Source organism: Pezoporus occidentalis, unplaced genomic scaffold (genome assembly GCF_034315485.1).
Source record: "Pezoporus occidentalis ecotype Australia unplaced genomic scaffold, CSIRO_AGI_Poc_V1 ctg9, whole genome shotgun sequence".
NCBI lineage: Eukaryota > Metazoa > Chordata > Aves > Psittaciformes > Psittacidae > Pezoporus > Pezoporus occidentalis.
This window is the reverse complement of record NW_026916262.1, coordinates 8,404,443-8,426,851: the sequence shown is the minus strand read 5'-3', so window position 1 is coordinate 8,426,851 and position 22,409 is coordinate 8,404,443. Positions and strand designations below refer to the sequence as shown.

At 41.5% G+C, this 22,409-nt stretch overlaps 1 protein-coding gene across 13 annotated transcripts in view; it reads left to right on the top strand.

Annotated features, from left to right (window-relative positions):
• The first annotated feature begins 3,627 nt into the window (after window positions 1–3,627).
• The window catches only part of ADAM22 (ADAM metallopeptidase domain 22), a 131,213-nt gene continuing 112,431 nt past the window's right edge, over window positions 3,628–22,409 (top strand). For 7 of the 13 annotated variants that reach the window (XM_062605052.1, XM_062605050.1, XM_062605047.1 and 4 more), the window contains exons 1-3: window positions 3,629–4,106; window positions 4,258–4,397; window positions 21,152–21,228. In XM_062605052.1, the coding sequence (XP_062461036.1) occupies window positions 4,049–4,106; window positions 4,258–4,397; window positions 21,152–21,228 (275 nt within the window). In that variant the 5' untranslated portion in view covers window positions 3,629–4,048. Of the gene's footprint in view, window positions 4,107–4,257; window positions 4,398–21,151; window positions 21,229–22,409 lie in introns of all 13 variants that reach the window. The other 6 variants (XM_062605044.1, XM_062605041.1, XM_062605049.1 and 3 more) reach the window with 3 other exon arrangements.

Here is a 22,409-nt window from a genome sequence, read left to right as displayed (position 1 = left end):
CTGCACTAAATAACCAACAGTGTCAAATGCTTCTATGCCAAAAGGTCACTGCTGTACAATTATGCAGTAAAAATACACTGTTGACTGTAATTGGACATAAAACTGGTACTGATACAAGAAAATTTAATTACCATGTATTCAGAGAGTAAATGTGGTTTTCATATGGAAACATTTAGGGCAGTACCCTTATGGTAATAGGTGTCCGGATGAATAGAGACAAAATATTTGTAGATCTGCCCTTTACCAGGAAAAAGTCTTTGTATGTTTTTTATAAATTTAGTAAGTCATGATTGAATATCAACCACTGAGAGTGTAATTGTTAAAAAGTGCCCTAGATTTCAGTTGGAATCTATCATATTTGAGAAAACAAAGGTTGCTGTGTGTGGGGAGAAGAGCTATACTTTCCACAGTATTAAGCTGCTTAATGTTCTGTAATTGGAATCAGTGTTGGTCTTCCATCATGTCTATGTGTACAGAAGGCTCCATTGTGCATTTCTCAGAGCAGAAAATTTAGTTTTTATCAAAATTCTAAGACTACAAAGGCATTTCTATAGGGTTTTTAGCAGTAAAAATGTGTTACTCTTTCAACATTTTAAAGTGAGCTAATTTCTTCAGAACTTTAGGCAGCTTAAAACTGAATTGTGACTGCAGTGGTTACTATTCTCCGTAGTGATTACAGCAAAGTTTACGATATACAAGTGGGAGGTAATTTTCAAGAATACCCCAAATAAATTATAAGTAGGATGTCATCAGGGCTGTTTAGTGCATATACTTTCTTTATGTGGCAAGGAGAGAAATAACACTTAGATCTTTAAGTGTTAAATTATGACTTTAATTATGGTTCAAAAATTATCTTTGGAATACCTGTCATAAATCAAAAGTTGAATATCTACTTATAAATCACTTTTTTTATGCTTTGAAATATTGGCATGTATTTTTCAGGCTTCATTCTTCTGCAGTTGTGGTTCAGTCAGTCATATAGAATTGTGCTCATTATGTTTGGCAAGTCATGAAGATGTCGCAACATAGGATAGAGCTGTTACTGCTCATTTAAAAAAGAGCTGGCCTAAGTCTTCAGCCTTTCCTCATAGAAGAGATGCTCCATACCTCTGGTCATTTTTGTGGCTCTCCTCTGGGCTCATTCTAATAGGTCCATATCTTTCCTGTACGAAGGACTCCAGTACTCCAGGTGAGGTCTTACCACTCCATGTGGGGTCTCATCATATCTCACCCCATTCCCATAGCCTACAGACTGGATATCTACACAAAATCTGGACAATGGTAATGCCAAGAGAAAAATAATCAATGTACGATGTACTGATCAAGGAACTGTACTGTCTACCTGCTGCATAACTGGTGTAGTATATACCCAGTGTCGTGAATCTGCGCAGAAGCTGTGAAATAGTGTGCCTGTGGGAACAGTTTGGTCTCACTGAAATAACTGTGGAGGTTGGCTGCAGCCTGAAGTGTCAGGATTTATGACTTTTGAAAAAAAGATTGAAACATCATATTTAATGTATTGATTTTTCTTTTTCTAAATAGCTCTTTCTCATCTTCTTTACCCACTCCACCTATGGTCCTTTTGATACCCTGCAGCACAGTTTTGTAAGCTGTTTCAGTAACTGCTCCAGGATTTAATGGATACTTCGAGGTAACTTTCCATCTCACCTGTAGTGTGACTGCAGCATAAGCAGGACAACACAAAACTTACTAGCCACTCTGCTCTAAGATGATACGTATTTCCAGATGTGGTATTCTGCTCTTAAGGTGCCCGTTTTGTTCCCATTCTCAGCTTGTTGAATCATCATTTTGTCTATTTTTATGTTGTGAAAAAAACCCTGTGAAAACCTGAATTTCATTCATCTGTCCTCTAATTGCTTCTCTTAATAATATGATCTGTGGTAAGGTAAGACCTGCAGAAAAATCAGACCGGGAGCCCTGACCTTCCCTTCCCTTTGGCTGGTGGTTCCTCCGAAGGCAACTGAATGGCCTGTAATGCTCCTACAAGCAGGAACGGAGGTGTCAGGTGCCCTGAGTGTTGCTAGTGCAAGCAACACAATCATAGAATGAGTTTGGCTGGAAGTGACCTTAAAGATCATCTAGTCCCCCCCCCTCTGCCACGGGCAGGGACACCTTCCACTAGATCAGGTTGTTCAAAGCCCCATCTAACCTGGCCTTCAACCCTTCCAGGGATGGAGCAGTCACAGCTTTTCTGGGCAACCTGTGCCAGTGTCTTACCACTCTCATAGTGAAGAGTTTCTTCCTAATATCTAAGCCAAATCTCCTCTCTGTCAGTTTAAAGCCATTCCCCCTTGTTCTGTCACTACCTGCCCTTGTAAAAAGTCCCTCTCCAGGTTTCTTGTAGGCCCCCTTTAGGTACTGGAAGCTGCTGTAAGGTTTCCTGCAGCCTTCTCTTCTACAGGCTGAACCCCAGTTCTCTCAGCATGTCCCCATAGAAGAGGTGCTCCAGCACTTCATTGCCCTGCTATGGACTCACTCAAGCAGGTTCGCTTCCCTCCTGTGTTTTGGGGCCCCAGAGCTTAACGCAGTACTGCAGGTTGGGTCTCGAGAGCAGAAGGGAGAATCACCACCCTTGGCATGCTTGACATGCTCCTTTTGATGCAGCCCAGGACACAGTTGATCTGCCTAATGGTTTGAAATTATGAAAATAAATATTATTTTTTAATCTTCCAGACTATATAATGGTGGTGAGACACTGGAACAGGTTGGCCAAAGAACTGGCAAATGATCCATCCCTGACAGTGTTCAAGGCCAGGTTGGACAAAGCCTTGGGTGACATGGTTTAGTGGGAGGTGTCCCTGCCCAAGGCAGGGGGGTTGGAACTAGATGATCTTAAGGTCCTTTCCAACCCTAAATATTCTATAATTCTATAATGAGCATCACTTTCAGTGTCATTTACTGTGATGTCACCTCTTCCTTTATCAAGTGCTTACAACTGATGCAGTAAACCTTGCAGTGGGTTGTTTGACCTTGTATTCTGTTGCCTGGGTCGGTGTGGAGCTGCATCTGCCGCAGTTCTGAGCTGCCATTCCTCTTCCTCTCTGGACTCATCTACCGAGGCAGTCCTTGCTACCGCCGCTTCGGAAAACTATGCGGGAAAGGGGTGCCTCAGACAGCTGCGCCTCGTCCCATGTTCATAAGGAAGGGTAGCTGAGGGAGGTGATGCAGGCCGCGCTGGTAGGCAGCAGCACTGCTGTCCGCCGCTTCCCGGTAGGTGGGGGTGTGGAATTGGGTTGCAGCTGCCACCATCCCTCTGCCGAGGGGGAGCAGCCCTCGGGTGACGAGGAGCGGCGTCGCGGGGCTCCGTGACACTTCTGCCGCTTGCTGCGGCCTCTGGCTTAGTCCCGGAGAGCGTGCTGTACCTTGAAATGGACCGTTCTGCTTTGTGATGCCTTTCAACTCCCCTCAACTGTTAGTCCAGTGCAGAAAGCGGGGGGTGGGAGTGGAAATTTAAGAAAGGAAGAAAAAAGGTCATAGGGAAGGCAGCTGAGGTTTGATAGAAAAGGGACACGTATAGGAGGAGATGGACTGGCCGCGGAAGCCCATCAGAGGGGACCGGCGGCAGTGCCGGGTGGGGGGGGACGCACAGACTTCGGCTGCCGCTGCAGAGAGCCCCCGCCTACCGCAGCAGGACGGGCTGGCCGCGGATGCACGCTGTGCCGCGGGGGCTCCCTTCACCCCGGGGCAGGGCGGTTACCAGAGCAGGCGGTACCGGGGCTGCCCCACGGGGCGGCGGCGGCCGCTCTGAGGCGCTCCCCTGGATGTGGGGCTTCCTCTCCTCTCCTCTCCTCTCTCGCACCGGTCCTTCTCTGCCTGCTAAGCGACTACATTTCCCAGCACTTCCCTCTTCCGAGGGGAGCCTCGCTGGCTCTCGTCATCTCTCTCCCTCGCAGGGGGCTCGGCGCGGTGGGGCGGAGCTCGGCAGCCCCGAACCCACGGCCCCGCAGCCCCCCCGCTCCCCGCCACACTCCCCGTGCAGGCGCGGAGCTCGGCGGCGGCGTTGTCGAGCGGGGCGGCGGGCAGCGCCATGCAGGCGGCCGCCTGCCTCTTTTCTTTGGTGCTCTGCGCCCTGCCCGCTGCTCCAGGTGAGTCTCGGCGGCGGAGCAGCGCCTGGCCCTGGGACTGGGACGGCGGGGAGCAGGGATGCTGCGCCCGGGGTTGCTGCGGAGCTCCCGCTCCAGCCTGAGCTCCGAGGGCGAGGGCGCAGCTGGTGACGGGTGCCTTTCCCCTTCCCAGGAGGAGCTGGGCGGCGGGGTGAGAGCCGCTTCGCGGAGCGGGAGAGCATCAGGCCCCTGCGGCTGGTCGGAGAGGGCGGCGGCGGGGGGCGGCGGCCGGCACTGAGTACGCGAGTGCGGAGCGGCGCGGCGCGGACGCAGGTAGGCGCCGGGCGGGGGGACCGCGGCCTGTCAGCCGGGTGGGGGCCCCTGCAGCAGTGCGGTGTGTGCCCGCAGCCCTCCCCCGAGCGATGCTTGTTTGAAAGCGTTGCTGGGTGAGATGCGCGGCTCCCTTCCCTGCAGGAGCATCGGGAATGCCAGCCCTCCAGCAGCAGCGCACGCATTACTTAAAGGGGCCCCCGACCCCGCTCCTTCCCTCCCCCGGCGGGTGCTTGGCTGCCGAGCCCGCAGCCCGCGGCGGCCGGAGGGCTAGGGGGCCACGGGAGGAAAGTTGCGGTGCCTTTGCGGCAGCTGGAAGCGAAACGCTGCGGCTTCATTTCGGTTTCTGTCTGAAGCGTGGGTAGGGAGGGTGAGCGTTCTGGGGACTCGGATGTGCTTTTATAAATAGAAATCGGAAATCGGCAGGGAATTGCTTGAAATATAACGTGAGAACTTATGTAGAAATTGAACTTACATATTGCTGCCCAAGCCGGCTGTGGTTTCTGATTTCTGTCATATGAAGACCAATCCCTGTAGCTTTTAGCAAATAGTTCCCCCAGTTTGTATTAAAACACAGTGATTTTCATCTTGATCACTGAGCATCATATTTGAGGTGGCACATGGCTGTTATATCTAAAGGAGAAAAAAAAACCCTATTGATTCTGTCCTGTTACATATGGAGAACATAAAGTCTGTGCATGTGAGGTAACTGCTGACATCCATGAGTCTCTGTTTCCTCCTTTTTCTATTGACTACTGTTCATTTAAGGAACAAAATAGCTGGAAAAAATTGTCTCAGATTTCTTTAATATAATCCATAAAGCTTACATTCATTTTGTGTACTTAAATAATAAAGTCTCTTTGTAGCATATTTATTTGCCTCTGTATGTAACATTCTATGGAGAAGTTTTTGAGACGCAAAGACCGTATTTACAGTACAATAAAATGGGATTCTAAAAGTTCCAAACGTGTGCTTTGCTTTAAAAAAAAACCCAAAAAACGAATCAGCATTTCAGGGTTATTTGAAGACCTTTGGGCACTCACAAGTTCAAACACTTTGTAACATGTCTGTTTAAAAACCAGTAATGGTTGCATTTGAATCTAGTATTAGGATTCAGACTCTGGTCTTACAGAATGAACTGTTAATTAATGGGTTTTGTTTTTCTGAATGTGTCAGCTTCTGTTCACTAGCTCTGATGTTCCTAAAAATGTTGAGGTCATCCTCGTTGAGTTCTTAGTATGAACGTTACTCCAACCAGAAAAAACGTAACTCTTGTGGGTTAAAAAGGGTTAGTGCATTTACCTCACAACAGCCTCCATGCTAAAATGAGCTTGAATGCGTAAGGCTCTATGTGCATTTACAACTTTTCCACCTGATCAGAAAGTTTCTCTCTGATGCTTCAGATATCCACAGCCTCTCCCATGGTATCTGACGGTTGTCAGCCCCTGAAGGATGCAGTAGCTTTGGTAGACACCAGAGTGCTCATCAAAGTTATGGACTAACTGAGTTAACTCTTACGGTTGCTTTTGCGTGGCTAGTAAAGTCACATGAAGTATAAACATGTGGTGTGCTGGGTTCTGCTCACACATGAAGAGACACCCATGCCTGCCCTGAAGAGTTAACAGTCCAAGATCAACAACATATAAAGGGCAGGGAAATAGATGTGCCCTCTCAGTAAGACTTTTACATGTATTAGTTTGTTTTATGACTAAATATGCTCTGACTGTCTCCATGCCCTATTCTATCCTTTGCTAGCAGTCTTTGGACAGCTGAGTATCAGACTTAGAACAACTGATCTCGAGTAGGGATTTCAAACCAAAGCTAATGGCTTTGTGGATTAGTTTAGGGAGGATGCTTCTTGGAGGAGATTGAAGCATTCAGGGAGACTCCCTGATGGTTCAAGGACAAGCAGCTGTGTCTAGAAGAGCAGAGATACCTGGATGGGATGGCACAGTCAGAGGACTAGGCAGTGAGGCTCTAGCTGTTGAATTTATGTAAAACAATGTAATTGTGTTTTGAATTGTATAAAGATAAAAGGAGAGAGAGATAAGCTGGAGAGAAGGAAGTCACATTAAGTCGGATCTTATTCCTTTAATTCCTGGATGAAAGCTTTAGCTGCAGAAAGGGCAGAAGTTATACAAGAGGGATGCAAGCCTTAGTTTGGGATTGCACAAAGGGAAATGAAGACGGACATTCAGGAGAACACAGAAGCAGAGCATGGCCTTTGCAGATCTGCAGCCTGCAGAACAGGCTTACAGTGGAGTCGAGCCAGAGGAGCATAATACAAGAAAAGGAGGTGAAATAAGGTAATTGAAGGCAAAAATGTCTGGGAAGTGATGGTTGGCAGATTTATAAAAGTTTATGTGTTTTTTTCCAGCGTTTGTTGAGGTTTTTCTTTAGCAACCTCCTTTGTTTTCTTCATTTGTTTAGTTTTGTTAGGTTTTTTTTTTTTTGGTGGGGGGAAGGAGGCATCGCTGTAACTGTTGAGTGACTTCTCTACATGCATGTTTTACTATTAAATAATGAAAAAATAGTCCATATACTCATCTAGAAACCCAGAATGTAATTGCTTAAGAAACAAAATTGATGTGCTCACTGTTGTAGTTGTCTAAGATTGCTGGACTTCAGAGCAAAGCACAAGGCAAATGTTGTAGTCTATTATATATTCATGCCATTAATGTTTTAACGTACATTATATAGTGGACATTGTAGAATTCATGTGACTTTGGGTTTCTACTTTTGATTCCATCGTGTTATAGAGTCACTACCAGTATCCGTGACATTCCTGTGTTTCAGTTTCTCTGTTCCCCAAAGAGGGACTATTAGCAGCTGCACAGCACTTAATCTAAAGGGTAATCAAGAGAAGATATATGTGAGAATATGCTAATATTGTCATGAATGCAATTCAAGATCTTAGCAATGGACACCGAATTTACTGTTGCATAAGTAAGCCTATTAGAAGATGAAGGTTCTTTATGGCAGGAGCATTCAGTGAAGGCTAAGCTAAGTTTTTTTGTGTTTAAATGAAAGTTCCTATTGTGGACATTTCTAAGGAACCTTTCCACTCCATGCCTCGAGCTGTATTTTGGTATTGTAAGAAACATACGGGAAATCACAAGTGTTTTAATACTCTTCTTTAGTCAATACTGTGCAGGCATGTTCTCCATGGAAATGTGGGCCTGCATAAGTGTTCCTGCCTACTGCCTGTAATTGTTCTTCCATCTCTGAAGGAGAGCAAAATAAAACACAAGGTATGCGTTTCCAAACTTGAGTTTGTACTCTACATCAGTACCTGATTTGGAGGACTTCTTTCTTAATAATTTTCAATGGGTGAAGTGTTTTGGTTGTGAAGATGAGATTGATTTTCTAGCTGGAGATTAGAGTATCAGACCTCCATATGCCTTCCCTCAACTCTAAGTGTAAATTAATAGGGATCTTGCTCTCAGCTGGAGACTACCACTCAACACCAGCACATAAAGGTCCCCGTTCTTCTTGAGGCCAGCACTTTGTGGTCATGGTAAGAGGTCTGCACACATGATCTGAGGGACAGCATTGTTCTTCTTGTGGCTTTAATTATGTTATCCTTCTTTTTATGTATTTCTAGAGGCTGATATGGAAATTTGTGAGATTTGCCATGATTTTCAGTGTGAACAAGGTCCTGACTCTGTAAGCTGCTATGGACGTAGATTCACACATCTCTGCTGGCTGTGCAAAACATTCATAGCGTAGCAGCTTCTGCTTAACAACCTGTTTTTTTGCTTGCTGGTTGCCAGTTGTCTGGAAGGTTCACTGTATTCCTTATGAGTGATTAGAAGGACTGACCTGGTTGTAGGGAGGGAGCATGGTGTGAAGGGGCTCCAGGACTGACCTGTGCCTGGAAGGAGTTGTGTTGTTTGCAGTCCAGAGTGACTCAGTCATTTTCAGCAGTCTTTATTTGTCTTATGCAGTTTGTATTTCTGAACTATTGGTGACCAAATGATACAATTCTATACATCAGTTTGGAAGTGTGGCTCACAGATTGCTTAAGTAACTTCTTATTGCTAATAATCAATTGCAGGGAAGCTCTGCTCTGTCATGCTGAGCTTGCACAGCTCTGCTTGCACTTGCAGCTGAAATCTTCATTACTTATTCAGGTGTTGCCTAGTCTTTGCTATTGGATTCTCTAATGTCTTGGCCTCTTGCTCTAGTCTTTGAACAGGATATCCTGATTCTCTGCAGGTGCTTCTGAAACTTCTGACTTTGTTTAAAACATTCTCACTTTCTGGTCTGATGCTGTCAACTTCTGTTGATGTTATAAGTTCCTGTGTTCAGTAGCTCAAACCATCAGTGTTTTTTTTTATTGTTTAAAAATGAGTTCTGACTGTTGAGGGGCTTATGAAACATCTCTAGACTTTGGGACTGATGGATGGTGACTGTTGGAAAGAGAAGTGTCATGAGAATTTGCCCAGTTTTAAGAATTCTTTTCTGCCCACTTAATCAAATTACTGCTGCCTCTTGGAGAAAGTTAGGCACAATTTTCCACCAGCTTGTCACAAAACCAAAGAGGGAGGATGCTAAACTGTGATTGAGGCTATAGTAAGTAATAACATACATTTGGTTTACTGCCAGGTTTGGTTTTCTTCCTGCCTTGTTGCCTCTTTTCCCTCTTTCCTTAAGGTTTATAAGGCATTAGACAAAATGTGTGTGGTACTTTATGTTCAGTGTATGCAGTTCTGCAGTATTCATGTAAGGATCAGATTCTCACCAACCTAGCAATATTTTATGAATTGTGAATGACAGTTAAAATATCAGTACTGTTGATGCAGGTCCTGCCTTCCTGAAGAGGGAAAAAAAGTGCTTAAAGCCAAACACAGCTGTAGACTGCTGCATGATGCCAGGGCATTGAGAGTGCCTTTTGATTTCTGATGTAGGACGCACTTTCAGATGCACCTTTTTTTATAAGATATATATATTCATAGTGTGTTTTGGTATTTTATAGGCAAAGAATATTTCCTATTTCCCATTTATCCTTCTTTGCAAGCTCGTTTCAGGGGAAGCTTTTCCCTACTTGATAATGAGATGTTATGACAGTAAATGCATATGTCCAAAAAAATCATTGTCGTGGTTTAAGCCCAGCCAGCAGTCAGTGTGTTATCAACATTGTTCTCAGACTAAATCCAAAACACAGCACTGTACCAGCTACTAGGAGGAAATTTAACTCTATCCTAGCCAAAACCAGGGCAGTCATCCAGCCAAAAACCTCTGATAGCTGCTGCTTCAGAGTTCGTGTTGCAGAAATACTGCATTGGGACTCAGGTTTTACTGTGTTGGGACTCAGGTTTTACTGTATCAGGACTCAGGCTTTGAGGTGGATTAAAAGACATAGGTGTCTTTGAAAATCCTAGTCAGGGTAAAAGGGCTGCATGGGAAATCTTTCTTTTGTGTTATCTTCTCTTGCTTATGCCTTAGCAGAGCTGAAAAGAGAGATGTTCCAAAAGCTAAGACATAATCTCATAAAGCAGGTTTATATACTGTCATGGATTATTTTAAAGGCTCAGATCTAGCAATCCTTATAGAAAGTATTTTTCCTAACATTTGCTTGTTGCCATGATCAGTGTAGTAACCACAAAGTCTGATAGAAAAGTCCTTTCTGTCTCTGGAAATCAATAAATTTGTATTCACTCCTGATGTGTTGGCGCCCTGAGTGCAGGACTAAACTGAACAGTCTACCTGCCACCGTTTCACTGAGGATTAGCTGTTTTGGGACCACTGCTGTGGCTCATGAGGCAGAAGCATGTCACTTTCCACGTAATGTCATGATAAATTTTGCTGGGATTTACCCTAATTATGGAGGAACTATGTATGAAGTTAACATTCATTCTAAAATGTTTGCTGCAAGAACATTATGGGTGCATGTGTTACAGTGTCATGGTAGATCTGGTACTGGATTATTCTTCTGGTGCTCTAGGTCCCTTTTGAGGTCTGTCCTGTAACCATATCAGTCTTTAAGTGACTCAAGACTAACAACTTTTCTTAGGACTCTCCTTGTTAAAACATTATTGCAGTTATTCTGTCAAACACTCCTTAAAGGTCAGTCAAACTCTGTAAAACTCTCAAAGCTAGTTCTTTTGGCTAACACTGTCTCAGAGCTTTTCCCTTCCCAATCAGCTCTGCTGAGGTTTGTGGTTCTTCCACTTACTGTGGCCATCTCCTGCCACATTTCTCTCCCTTGAGAGGATGGGGATCCTTGCCTCTGGCTCTATGGGTTTGAGCCAAAGCTGCTTATCATCTTTGATAGACTGCCCTTCTGGTCCAGGGGAGTTTAGCTCACTGGGTTGTTAGATGACTTTGGTTGCCAGCCCACGTCTGTTCTCTGAGTCTGGATAACTATGGATGTGTAGGGTAAAGTCCAGTATTATCAGAGGATCAAACCCACTGCTCTTGGACACAGGATTGTGGTGTCTTCCTACACAGTATCTCTTTCTCACTCATGTACTGATACGGTTATCCTTTTTTTGGTTACTAAATATTTTTTTTTTCAGTATTGTATTTTCCAGAAATAGTGTAATTATTGGCTTCTTGCATATTAAACAAAACTGTTACATTTAACATCTCCAGAAATCACTGTGACTCCCATCCTGTCATTCTAGTTTTGACTTCATTATTTTAAGCTACATTAAATTTGCTATGATTGTGGAAAACTTGCAGACAAGAAAGCCTTTTGAGCCCTTCTAGTCATCATCTTCCCTTTGGCTTGCCAGTGGCCTCCTGGGTAGTGTATGGATATGGTGTTCTGAGGAGAGGCGCTGGAGTGTGTAAGGGATCACAGAGACCTGCCAGATGAAGTTTTGCTCTTCATATCCACAGATGCTCCCTAATAGCACTCCTCTGAAGCCATTGCAGTATTTGCATTAGTCTGAGGAGGAGAAATCATTGCTGCAGGGATGAACTGTGCTGTGGCAGCTGTGCTGACCCACAGCCAAACATGGAACCATGTCTCTCTCCTCAGACACAGGCATGTTCAGGGCAGAGGAGACCTTTGCACAATAAAGATTACCTCTTTGGCAGCTTTTTAATACTTCAGTGGGAAGGCTCCTCTTTCTTTCCAGAAACTATTGTGTGCACGCTGAGCAGCAAAGGTGACTGAAGAGCTGCATGGGAGAGCTGAGGACGTGGGCTGGATGCGTTCTGGGTGTGCACTTCCATGATGTGGGCTGGCTGGTAGGGTAAGTTCAGGTGGAAAGACAATGTCACCTGAAATTAAAGACATGATTATGTAGAAATCAAAGAAAGTGTCAAATGATGTAGGGCTCTTTAACTGTTGAGTCACTAGGAGTCCAACTTGAAAATTGGATTCAGTTAAAGAATGTTAAGAAGCATGGCATTGCTGCTGGGTGTTTGCCATCAGAAGTGAAATGTGGTGATTTCTATGGTAATTTTAGCTCTAATTTGTCTGCCTACACCAAATTCAATTTACAATTTTTTTTTTTTTTTTCCAGATGAAATTAATGTTACCAGACCAGAAAACTGTAGCAAGTGACCATGCTTTAGAAAAGGCATATTCCAGAATAATAACTAATGCAAGGTTTAGAAAAAAGTTGTGTGGGTAAATGCCTTTCAACAGTGCCTTGATTCTGAGTGTGATGTATGTGGGCATGAAGGCTACAGCCCTGACTTACAGCTCAAAAATTGCCCAGAAAAATAGCAGTATGCAGGAACACGGTCTTTTTCAGAAATGTCTCCTCAGAGTATTTCAGCCCCTGAAATTCTGTGGGAATGAAAAAAATCCATCAGCTCTTTCAAAAAATATATACAGTGAAAATGTTGATTCATTTTGATCTCCTAGACTGTGTCAAGAGGAAAAGTAGTTATGAACTATGCTTTTCTGGACCTTTTCAACTTTAAACAGGACTTTGATACTTGAATGTAGAGGGTGAGTCATTTAAAAAGTATTATCTGTGGAGTTGATTAAGCAATGTATTGGCATGCTTGGGATTCTGCAAGTTTTGTCAAGCTCTTCTTAGCCCTTGGTGCTGACAGAATGTTAGTAAACTTTCTGCTGTTGCCTGAGAACCATTTATGGGAAAAGTTAGACATGTTGGTAGGATCTAGGTGTCAAAGAGTGCTTGTTGCTTCCAGTGGGAAGAGCTAATCTTTTGGTCAGCTTTCTTCTGCATACAAACTAAATGTAAGACAAATTGAAAATGCTTGGAATATGTCATTACGTTGCTGAAAAATGTTTTGGTCACTGATACTTGTATGAAGGAGAAAAGTTAGTGTGCACTCTTTTCATTATAGAACCACAGAATGGTTTGGGCTGGAAAGGAGCTTAAAGCTCATCCAGTTCTAGCCCCTCTGCCATCAGCAGGGACACCTTCCACTAGACCAGATTGCTCAAGCCCTGTCCAACCTGACCTTGAACACTGCCAGGGATGAGGCACCTACCACCTCTCTGGGCAACCTGTTCCTTGCCTCCCTCATAGTGAAGAATTTCTTCCTAGTACGTAATCTAAATCTCCACTCTTTCAGTTTAAAGCCATTCCCTCTTGTCATGTCACTACATGCCCTTGTAAAAAGACCCTCCCCAGGTTTCCTGTAGGCACCCTTTAGGTATTAGAAGACTGTTGTAAGGTCTGCTTTGTTTCTAGTGTAAAGGTGGCATTAATGGAGAGTTTTTCCAGATTCCTCTGATAGTGGAACTCTGTTCCTTCATTTCTGGAGCCTACAGGAGCTGCTGGAAAGAGGGCCTTTTTCTAAACATCGGTGATTCCCTTCAGATATTGGAACACATGCAGGTAAAAGTGACCTCAAGGCACCATCTGCCTTGGTGAGGAAAATGCCTTCACTCCTCTTGACTGTTAGATGCAGTGAGCTTTCCTTCATGCCTAAATAGTGACTTTGAGACAATAGTTCTTTCTACAGCCTAATGACACAGCAATCCAGATGGATTAATCTTCAAGTTCTGCCTATGGCGTGTGTGTTGCTGCCCTTGTTTTGTGTTTTCTGCCCTGGCAGATGCATTGTGCATTGGTTGTTTGCCTCTCACACTGCAGCTGTGCATGAGTAGTGGCTCATTTGAGTTCTGCCAACTCGAAACTGCCAGGCATCCTTGGCAGAGGGGGTGTTTCACTGAAGAGAGATTTTCCTTGTTTGAATCCTTTCGCTCTGACCTCATGCTTCTTCCTAAGGAAGTAGGTTCACCAATCTGGTTGTACAGTCAAGTCCTGTAGTATCTAGTGAGACAGGTGGAACTATGTTCCACAGCACTCTACTGCTGTTGTATCTAGTGGTGTTCTTCATGTTGTATCTGACTTTGGGTAGGTGCAGAGGGTAGTAGAAACTATGGTGTCCGTGCGTCGCAGGGTGAGTCCCTGCTCTGCTCCCTGTCTTGGTGTTAGAAGTGTGATCTCCAGCAGTCACCAACGTTTTTGAATGAATTAGGGCAGGAAAACATTCTGAATGTTACAAGTTTTCGTTCATGGCTTTACTTTGTTTTCTTTTGGCAACCCAGTACTTCATTAGTGACGCTTGTAATACCCTCTTTGGTCTTACTTATCCTAGCCACTAGTCTTTGCTGAAGAACCTTGTCAAATGTGTTTTAAAAACATGAGGTTGAGCAGTCACCAATTTTTCTGGTTTTGCCCCAGTAGTGATATATTTAAGGCGTCTTGCACATGAGTTAAATGTGACTTTTTATGCATGGATCTTTGCTTCCTTTTCAGAAAAAGGAAAGAAAAGAAGAAAAGGAGTATGGTTTCCCCATGGTTCTTGCAGTTCTTCCGTTCTCTGGGATACAAAGTCTTCCATAACAACAGAAGTTACAGTAAAAAGTTTCATAGGAAAGCAGAAATTACAACAAAAATTTTCTTAAAGTCAAATTGGTGTCAGCCTCTATACATAAAAGCATAGCAAGTATAAGATCTGATACCATAGGGTTTTTCTGGTGCTGAAAGCCAGTGTTAGGCTTCCTCTTGAGAAGCAGCATCTTGCCCATTCAGTTACTTAAGTTTATCCTTTTAGATCTATGAGATCAAATGGTAGTTCATGCTGAATTTGCTAGGAGTGACAGCCCGATAGTTTTCCTGTCTTCACTGCTTCACCATTTAACCTTGGGTGAATTTTTGAAGAAAGATGAAGTGGAGGCAAGGAAGGAGAGCAAGAAGAGACATTTCCAGGGGAAAATAAGAATAATTTTTTCTTAGTTTGTTGTAATTGTTCTGAGATGCTCATGATTTTGGAGTGCTGAGTGGAGATGTGTGAGCATATATAGCCAAGTCCATCAGTGCCCGGCATCACACCTCTGCAGGACCTCAGACGGATCCCTGCTGCTCTCCAAGCACTGGATGTGCAGTAGTGACACCTGTATAATACAATCAGTTTGTGCTCAGGACTGCTTTATCCACTGGTGCTGTTCTCTCATCCCTATTTCTGGAGACCTCTTTTACTTTACCATATTGACTGAATTCAAATAACCTCTGATTTCAAGCCCACAAATAAATAATAAAAGTGTGGTTTCTTTTTATTTATTTTTTTTTTATTTTTTGAGAAGAATAATTACTGCCATCTTAGAGGTACAAATAGTCCTTGCTTCTGACTCATTGAGTTCATTGATACTACGATGTTTATGCAGAGAAAGGCTATTTTAGGTCATGTTTACGACTTTGTCAGGATCTTCATCTGCTGAGAGTTGGCAGAACCCCACCAAAGTGAACTGGGCCATGACACTGTGCTCTGGCTGTTGGTGTTTAACCCTCCCTCTGTCACACCCTCATTTGGCGTGGGGAGCAGATACGTGATCCAGCATTCAGAAACGAACGCAGACCTCTTGAAATGTTTCTTAATTCTAGCTTTCCCTCAGAATAAATGACTTCCTGAAGGTACTCCACAAAGGCAGGTGTAACAGCCTTTTCAACAAACCATGATTCTATTCTGCAGCTCCCCTGCCCCAAAAAATTTAAAAAAGCCCCATAGATGTTTAGCTTTCTGCAAGGGTAAAAAGAGAGAGCTTGCAAGAAGAATGACAAATAATGATAATTAATATAGTAAATGAGTGCCTATAAATATTTTGAGAATGCTAGGGAAAGTAAAAAAGAGGTTTTGCAGTTCTTTAATATGCTGTAATATTTGAGTCTAGTCCAGTGACACAGAACTCTTGATTAAAATTAGATATTTGCAAATGACAACAGAGGGGGCCCTGAGGAAAACGTTGCATTTATATTTTATTGTTTTGTTTTTTTTTCTTTTAACAGGGTCCCTGTCTTGGAGATATTTATTTTTATTATAACTAAGCTTTTTTCTGTATTTTGTCTTGAAGCAAAGTTTTTATTTTTGTTTTCCCCAGTGCAAGTAGAAAAGTAAGTTTTGGAACAGATTTCTTATTTTACGTACAAAAATTATATACTGCATAGCTCTGGATTTATTACAACACAACTGAGGCTAAAAATTGACCTTTTATAACATGTACATGTGCTATTTAGCAGTGTATTGCTCTACTGTAGCATAAATTGAAGTGTAACAATTATTTTCAAAACCACAGTTAAAATTCTTTTTAGGTAAATCTACATTAAATATTTGCTGTAGTTTTTATTCAACTTCACTAATGTGTTTATTGTGATTTCCCATGGATTTATCTGTGTCTGTACTGAACTTAACAGTCATTTCACACGCCCTTAAAGCATTGTTAACAAGCTGAGGTTTCTATTCTCCTGTTAAATAGAGGAGGGGAATTACATTAATACCTAAAGAATCTATTACTTTGTAAATGTGACTGACTCCCAGAATGTCTCCTATAAAACCTCACTGTTCTTACAGGCTCTGAAGCACAGTTTTTAAGTTCTGTCTTGCTGTAACATTTTGTGTTATCTTCTGTCTTGATTCTCTTGATGCTTCTCTTTCGTCTACAAATTTGACCATAATCTTTTAATTAGAAACCACAAGGCTATAAATAGAAGTAAATATAAAATTATTTACATCAAAGGCAAAGCATATAAGTAGGATTTTCTCATCATTTTAAAGGAAAACCCCAACATTATTTTTGATGGAAATCGTTATCTCTTCTAGCAAAATTTACTAAAAACCATCAAAGTGCTTTAAGAAGGATTCTTCAGGAGTGAGAAAAATGTGTTATGAGGAATTGTACATTATGTTACAATGTATTTTAAATTACCTTTTTCCTTATTTTAATAATAATAATTTTAATTTTAATAATAATTTTAATTTTAATAATAATTTTACTTTTAATAATAAGGAAAAATATTAGTTGTCATATTACTACGCTGCTTTCTACACCCAACTAATTATATGCAATGTGAGGAAAATTTCTAAAATATTTTCTTTCAAAGTTTGAAAGAAAGTGCTTTGCTTGCAAATGTTTCACTGGTGATTAAAATATGTGACATTATTTGAAATGACAATCTTCCAAACATATTTCAGGTTATCTATAGTACAGTGCAACCAGGCTCCCCATTGATCTGCAATGGTACATGTTGGTTGTAGTCATGTACGTGTATTCTTTTTGTAGAAGCTCGTTCTTCAGGGCCACTTTCTGGAGAAAGTTGATTCCCAGGAAGGGTACTGAGGGGACTGTATCAAAAATCATCACTATTCTATTCTGTTTCTTTGTAATAATGAGTAGTCACTTCTTACTGATTGCCCGTCTCTGTTACTGCGATGATCCCTGAGGCATGGAGCAGGTGATTTAAATAACTGGAATCTCATCCCTTTTGGTTTGGCAGGAAGGTTTGTACCTTCAAAGGTACCACTTTGTTTTTCTAGGATTCAAGCTTTCAATATTTGTTTTAGATAAAATGTCTTTGTGCTTAGTGATTTGAAATAATCCTTTTCTCTCCATTTACTTTTGATTCCTTGCAGACATCCACTAAACTTTGCAATCTTTGACAAAAGTCGGCCCTTGCATAGTTGCATTAGACGCATGGGATGCTCACTGTTTTCTGTAAGGGGGATTGCAGGGTAGTACACTTTATGTGCTACTGGAATTTGCATCTGAAAATCCTGCAACTGATTTCAGAGTTGTTTTTCTTCTTCAGTTGCATGACATTAAAATTTCAGAACTTTTTGATTGTGTTGGAGGCACAGCCCTGTGCTCTTCCATTAAGTTGTTAGAGTCTCCTTTCCTGGCTCTTGTTCATGTTCTGATTCGAATGCATCTCTCTTGGTCTCTTGGTCTCCAAGAACTACCCTTTTTTGACTGAGTTGTCAGCCATCAACGTGTCCTGCCTGTGATTGTTGAAAAAGCCTCAAATTTTCTGAGAAGGTTCCTTGGTCTGAGAGCTGAGTGACATAACTGTCTTGATTCAGTGGTTTAGAGGAGCCTTTGCAGGTGTCCGTCTAGTTGCTTGTGCTTGAATGAGGTGGTATAGGTGGAATAAAAGTATGTATTTCCTTTCTTTGGGTTCTTTTATTGACATATATCTACAAGTGTAAGCTTCCTTTGCAGCTGGCTGTTTTACCTATTCACTGATCAGGCAGGTAGATGGACTTAAAAATAATGTAAAGCCAAGACCTTTTAATATCTGTTTCTTTATTTTGTGGTTCTTAACAAGATATTCAGAAGAACTGTTATCCTAAACTGTGTACTGGCTGGCACTCTTAAGGTGCAGGTTTTTGTTACGCTGAATGAGATCTTTTAGCTGTCATTGACGGGGGAATCTGTCTTCCTCATCTTCATTCTCTCTTGTGTGTCCCTTCCAGATTCTTTCCATTTTATCTACTCATGGTGTGACTATATAGTTTATTTGGATCAGCTTACTTGTCCAGCAGAAGATGAATGCACTCCCAATTATTGATTGATACTCTGATGCTGATCTGACTTTCTGGGTAGTCAGATGAGCCAGTAGGGAGAGCAGGTGGGAACACATGGCTGGGATGGGACAGAGCTCTTCATTTTCGGCAGCAGCTCTCAGTATGCAGTGTTGCAGTGTTTTGCAACCAAACATCAGGATTGAAGGGAAGGGCTGTAATTTCTGGAAATAACTGAGTTTGTCTCTCTATCCAAAATGTGTGTCATGGCATCTCAGTTGGTTTGACGTACACTTGAAATGCTCTTGATTGCACTTGAGTTTAAATTTAATGGTAAATTTCTTGGGTTTGCCCTGCTTGTCTTGGGGGTGGTTATGTCTGTGTAAAGTTTTCATCTTAATGTATTAATAGTAATTTTTAAATCCACATTAACAGCTTCTGTCAGCGAATAACTGTGGTCCAGCATCACCTCAGAAATACATTAGCCTCATAAATGTTTATCTTAGGGACGTTCAAGGGAGGAGATTTCCCAGACCAAATCAATAAAATGCAATATACCTAGCAGTTAAAAACCAAACCAAAAAACCCTCATAATTTTTGCTCTTACAGTGAATGAGGTGAATACATTTTAATGACAAATCCTATATTTAGTATATGTCCTTTTAGAAATTTAAGTTAGGCCTTTTGTATTCTTCCTCACTGACAAATTCTTTTTTGATTCCAGCATGTGGTCATATAGAAGACTTGGTTATACTGTGTACAGAGATCTAAATGATGGCATATGTAGCTGTGTTAACAAGCAGAAATAATAAAGTGTTGTAGAATGTTCTTTGCATTTAATAATATAATGTTGAAAAGTGAACAAATGGGTTGCCATTACTCCTTTGATCAGAAAATGGTTGTTGCAGTGCAGGAAGGTAACTGAAGCTTAGTTAAGGTTAGTAAATGTGCTGCAGTGGAACAAGGGAATGGCAAAACTAGCACTGGCCCTTTGTACCTTACTGCATCTTGGCCTGTCACATCCTGTTTATGAGCAGCAGCCTAAAAATTCACGTTTCTAGCAAGAGACAATGGAATTTTAACACCATGCAAAGCAAACTCTGCTGCCTGAGAGTTGGAAGAGAAATGCCAATGCTAACGTGATAATTTGTTGACGGTTGCTTTTGCTGTATTTTTGGTTGTGCTAGCTGCTGCAGGCCAGAAACATCTAAATGATGGTACTGCGTGTGGGTGGCCATATGTGCTGTGGCTGTCTGTCATTGCAGATACCAGCTTGGCTGTGTCATGGGTCATTTTGGACTAGTGGGACTAGCTGCCTTTTTTTGTAATAAGATTTCTTTTTTTTACTAGAAACTGGGCTTTTGATTATGTATTTGTTTAAAGAGAGGCTCTTAAATAATTCAGAAATTACAGGAACCACTTAGTGAAGACCTGTGGCCTGGGTTACAAAGCAGGTTAGATGTAATGGGGGTAGCTAAAAGGATATCTGACTCTGAATTGTATCTACTGAGAGGCCTTCTAAGAAGCTTTCCAGTTAATACTGTGTCCTTCTAAACTGTAATAATCTAAATATGTGGAATTTCTCATTATGCCATTTTGGATGCGCATTCACTGAATGGCATTTTTATAAAGGGCACTCAGCTGTCTATTTTTTTTTTTTCCCTAAAGGAATCAACTATTTGTAAACATGTATTCATGGCTGTGGTCTTTTTGATTTATTAGTACTTGCACTTATATATGTAGACATAAAAGAAAATTCTGCTGTAGTGCAGCTAAAAATGTAATAAAAAAGTCATGTTTCTCTCAACTTTCCATTTCTTTGTTGCTGTTCTTTTCCAGGGAAACTGATATTCTCAGCTCTTCTGGATTTAATGCCTATTGAAAGCCTGCCAGTAGTTTTAGAGAGAGTGAATTTGATGATTCACATTATCCTATCCTGTCCTGTGTTTCCCAGAGTTTTCAATAAATCGTTTGTTAGAGTTGTGCTATTCTGTTTGGTATTTATTTAGAGAAGTGTAGTTCAGAGTTTTAAGTGGTTCTTCAATGTTTCCTCTTAGATTCCTCTGTCTACATGCTTCAAATCTTAATGTGCAGATTTCAATGAAAGGAAAATGAGAACAAAGTTGAAACTGCTCCAAAATGTCTGAAAGTAGCTTTTCTTATTAATTAGGTAAATAACATGGCTGTTCGTTTCTTGTGAATTTCAGTTCCAGAGCAACTATTGCATTTCCATTGGGTAACTCGGTATTTTCTTCCAATACTACTACAATAAATACTCTATTTTTGGAGGATTGTGACTTACAAAGTATTCCTGTGTTTGTCCTCTATAGGACTGAATGAATACAATTAATTCAGGGAAAATATATAGCAAAGGAAGGAACAAAGAAAGGAAGAAAGAGATGTTTCTCTAGCACCCAGTTTTCTTTGGATTTAGCGACTGCTCAGGGGGCTGGAGTTTTGGAAGCCTTTTGGAGGAAATGGGTTACAGGGTGGTGAGTCAGAGCTTTACATAAAATGCAAGTAGTCAGATTTTAGCCCATTGCTATTGCCTTGCTTTATGGGCTTAAATGAGAATCTGTCTGAATGCACAGCTTCTTTCAGGTAATGTCAGTGAGATTTGTGAGTGTATCCTAGTCTGACCAAACCAATAATGTCTCAGCTATTCTCCACTGGTCTGTATCCAAAGTCAGGATGGGGAACAAGTAACACGTTAGCCAGTGGGAGACTTCCGCTGTCCTTTCCTCAGGGTTTTGCCCAAGGTGGAAGTAGAGAAAGCCATTTACCTGTGGTGTGGATGGGTTAAGAGGGGGTTGTGGTGTTTGGAATTCTTGAATTAACCTTGTAAATTCAGAAAACAGATCTTTTATTTATCATCATACATGGCTTTGTCCATTTCGGTGCAATTTTATTTGGTTAACGGCATAGTTACTCAGTAAATATATTTAATATGTGCATTCACAAACCTGTACAGTATGTTTTGCTGTGGCTAAATACTAATTCTAGTCTTCTCAATATTGCAGTCTACCCACATTGCTCGAGCCAGCTTCCAAGTTGATGCTTTTGGATCATCTTTCATCCTAGATGTGACGCTAAACCAGTAAGTAATGATTGCCTCGTACTCCGTGTTTTTTCAAGACCTGGTACCAGTGAAATGTCATTTTTCAGAGGAGGCTTTAGAGGCTGTATTATAGCACAAATGCCATTTCTAGGTATTGAGTTCATATGTAGTAGCGTATTTTAAGTTCTTTTGTTATTTTCTCATGCACCATTATAGGTGTTTATATTTCCATTGTTACTACTTAGTAGCTACTGTAGTGTAGGTAACATTTCAGCATTATAACTTCATTTGCCATCTTTCAGTTAACCGTAAAGGCAAATCACTATACTCACACAGAGCCTCCATGTATATTAAAAGATAGATTTGCTGAAAACTGGTAGCTGTTAGCATTTTATTAACCAAGTGTAAAGTACTGGGATACAGCAATGGCAAGACAGCTAATCCTCAAAAAAGGATGAGATTAATAGTTGGGAATGATGTTTCTCTGGACGCATTTACAGTCTTTTGGGAGCAGCGAAGCACTATAAGGGGGAAGCACACTGTGAACTTCGGTCTACGAGGGAAGTCTGAACAATAGTAAACTTAAAGTGAAATCTGGTATGTGGCTTTCAGTTTTTGAAGATGCACCTTAGCACAGCTATTTAAAATAGCAGTTACTTTTCTTTTCTGCTCTGAAGTGAAAAAAGAATAAATAATAAATAATAAAGTAAATAGAAATGCTTTAAATAATTCAACTCCCAACAATTGAACACAATGTTGCGTGCTTCAGTGTAAGAGCTGTATTCAATTGCCACAAGAATTTCTGCTATAAAGATGAACCATTCAGATTGCAATGAAAGGCCCTCGAATTTCTTTTTTTTTTTTTTTTTTTTTTCACTTGTATGCACATTCTAAGCAGTGGTGATTTCTTAACATGAGTTAAAAACCACAAATGAATCCTTACTAGTTACAGATGGCAGAGATAGCGTGCTGCTGGAAGGAGAGGGAAAGAGTTTGGTTTAGAAGTATGATTTTATAACAAATGCATTTTAAAAGAATCCTAGAGAAAGAATTTCCTGCTAAAAAGCACCAAATCCACAACATTGAAATGTGTCTTGGAAAAAACAATTTTTATACCCACTTAGACCTTACTGAGAATACGTTGCAAAACCTGTTTTTACAGCCAGGCTTGATGGGGCTTTGAGCAACCCCATCTACTGGGAGGTACCCCTGACCGTGGC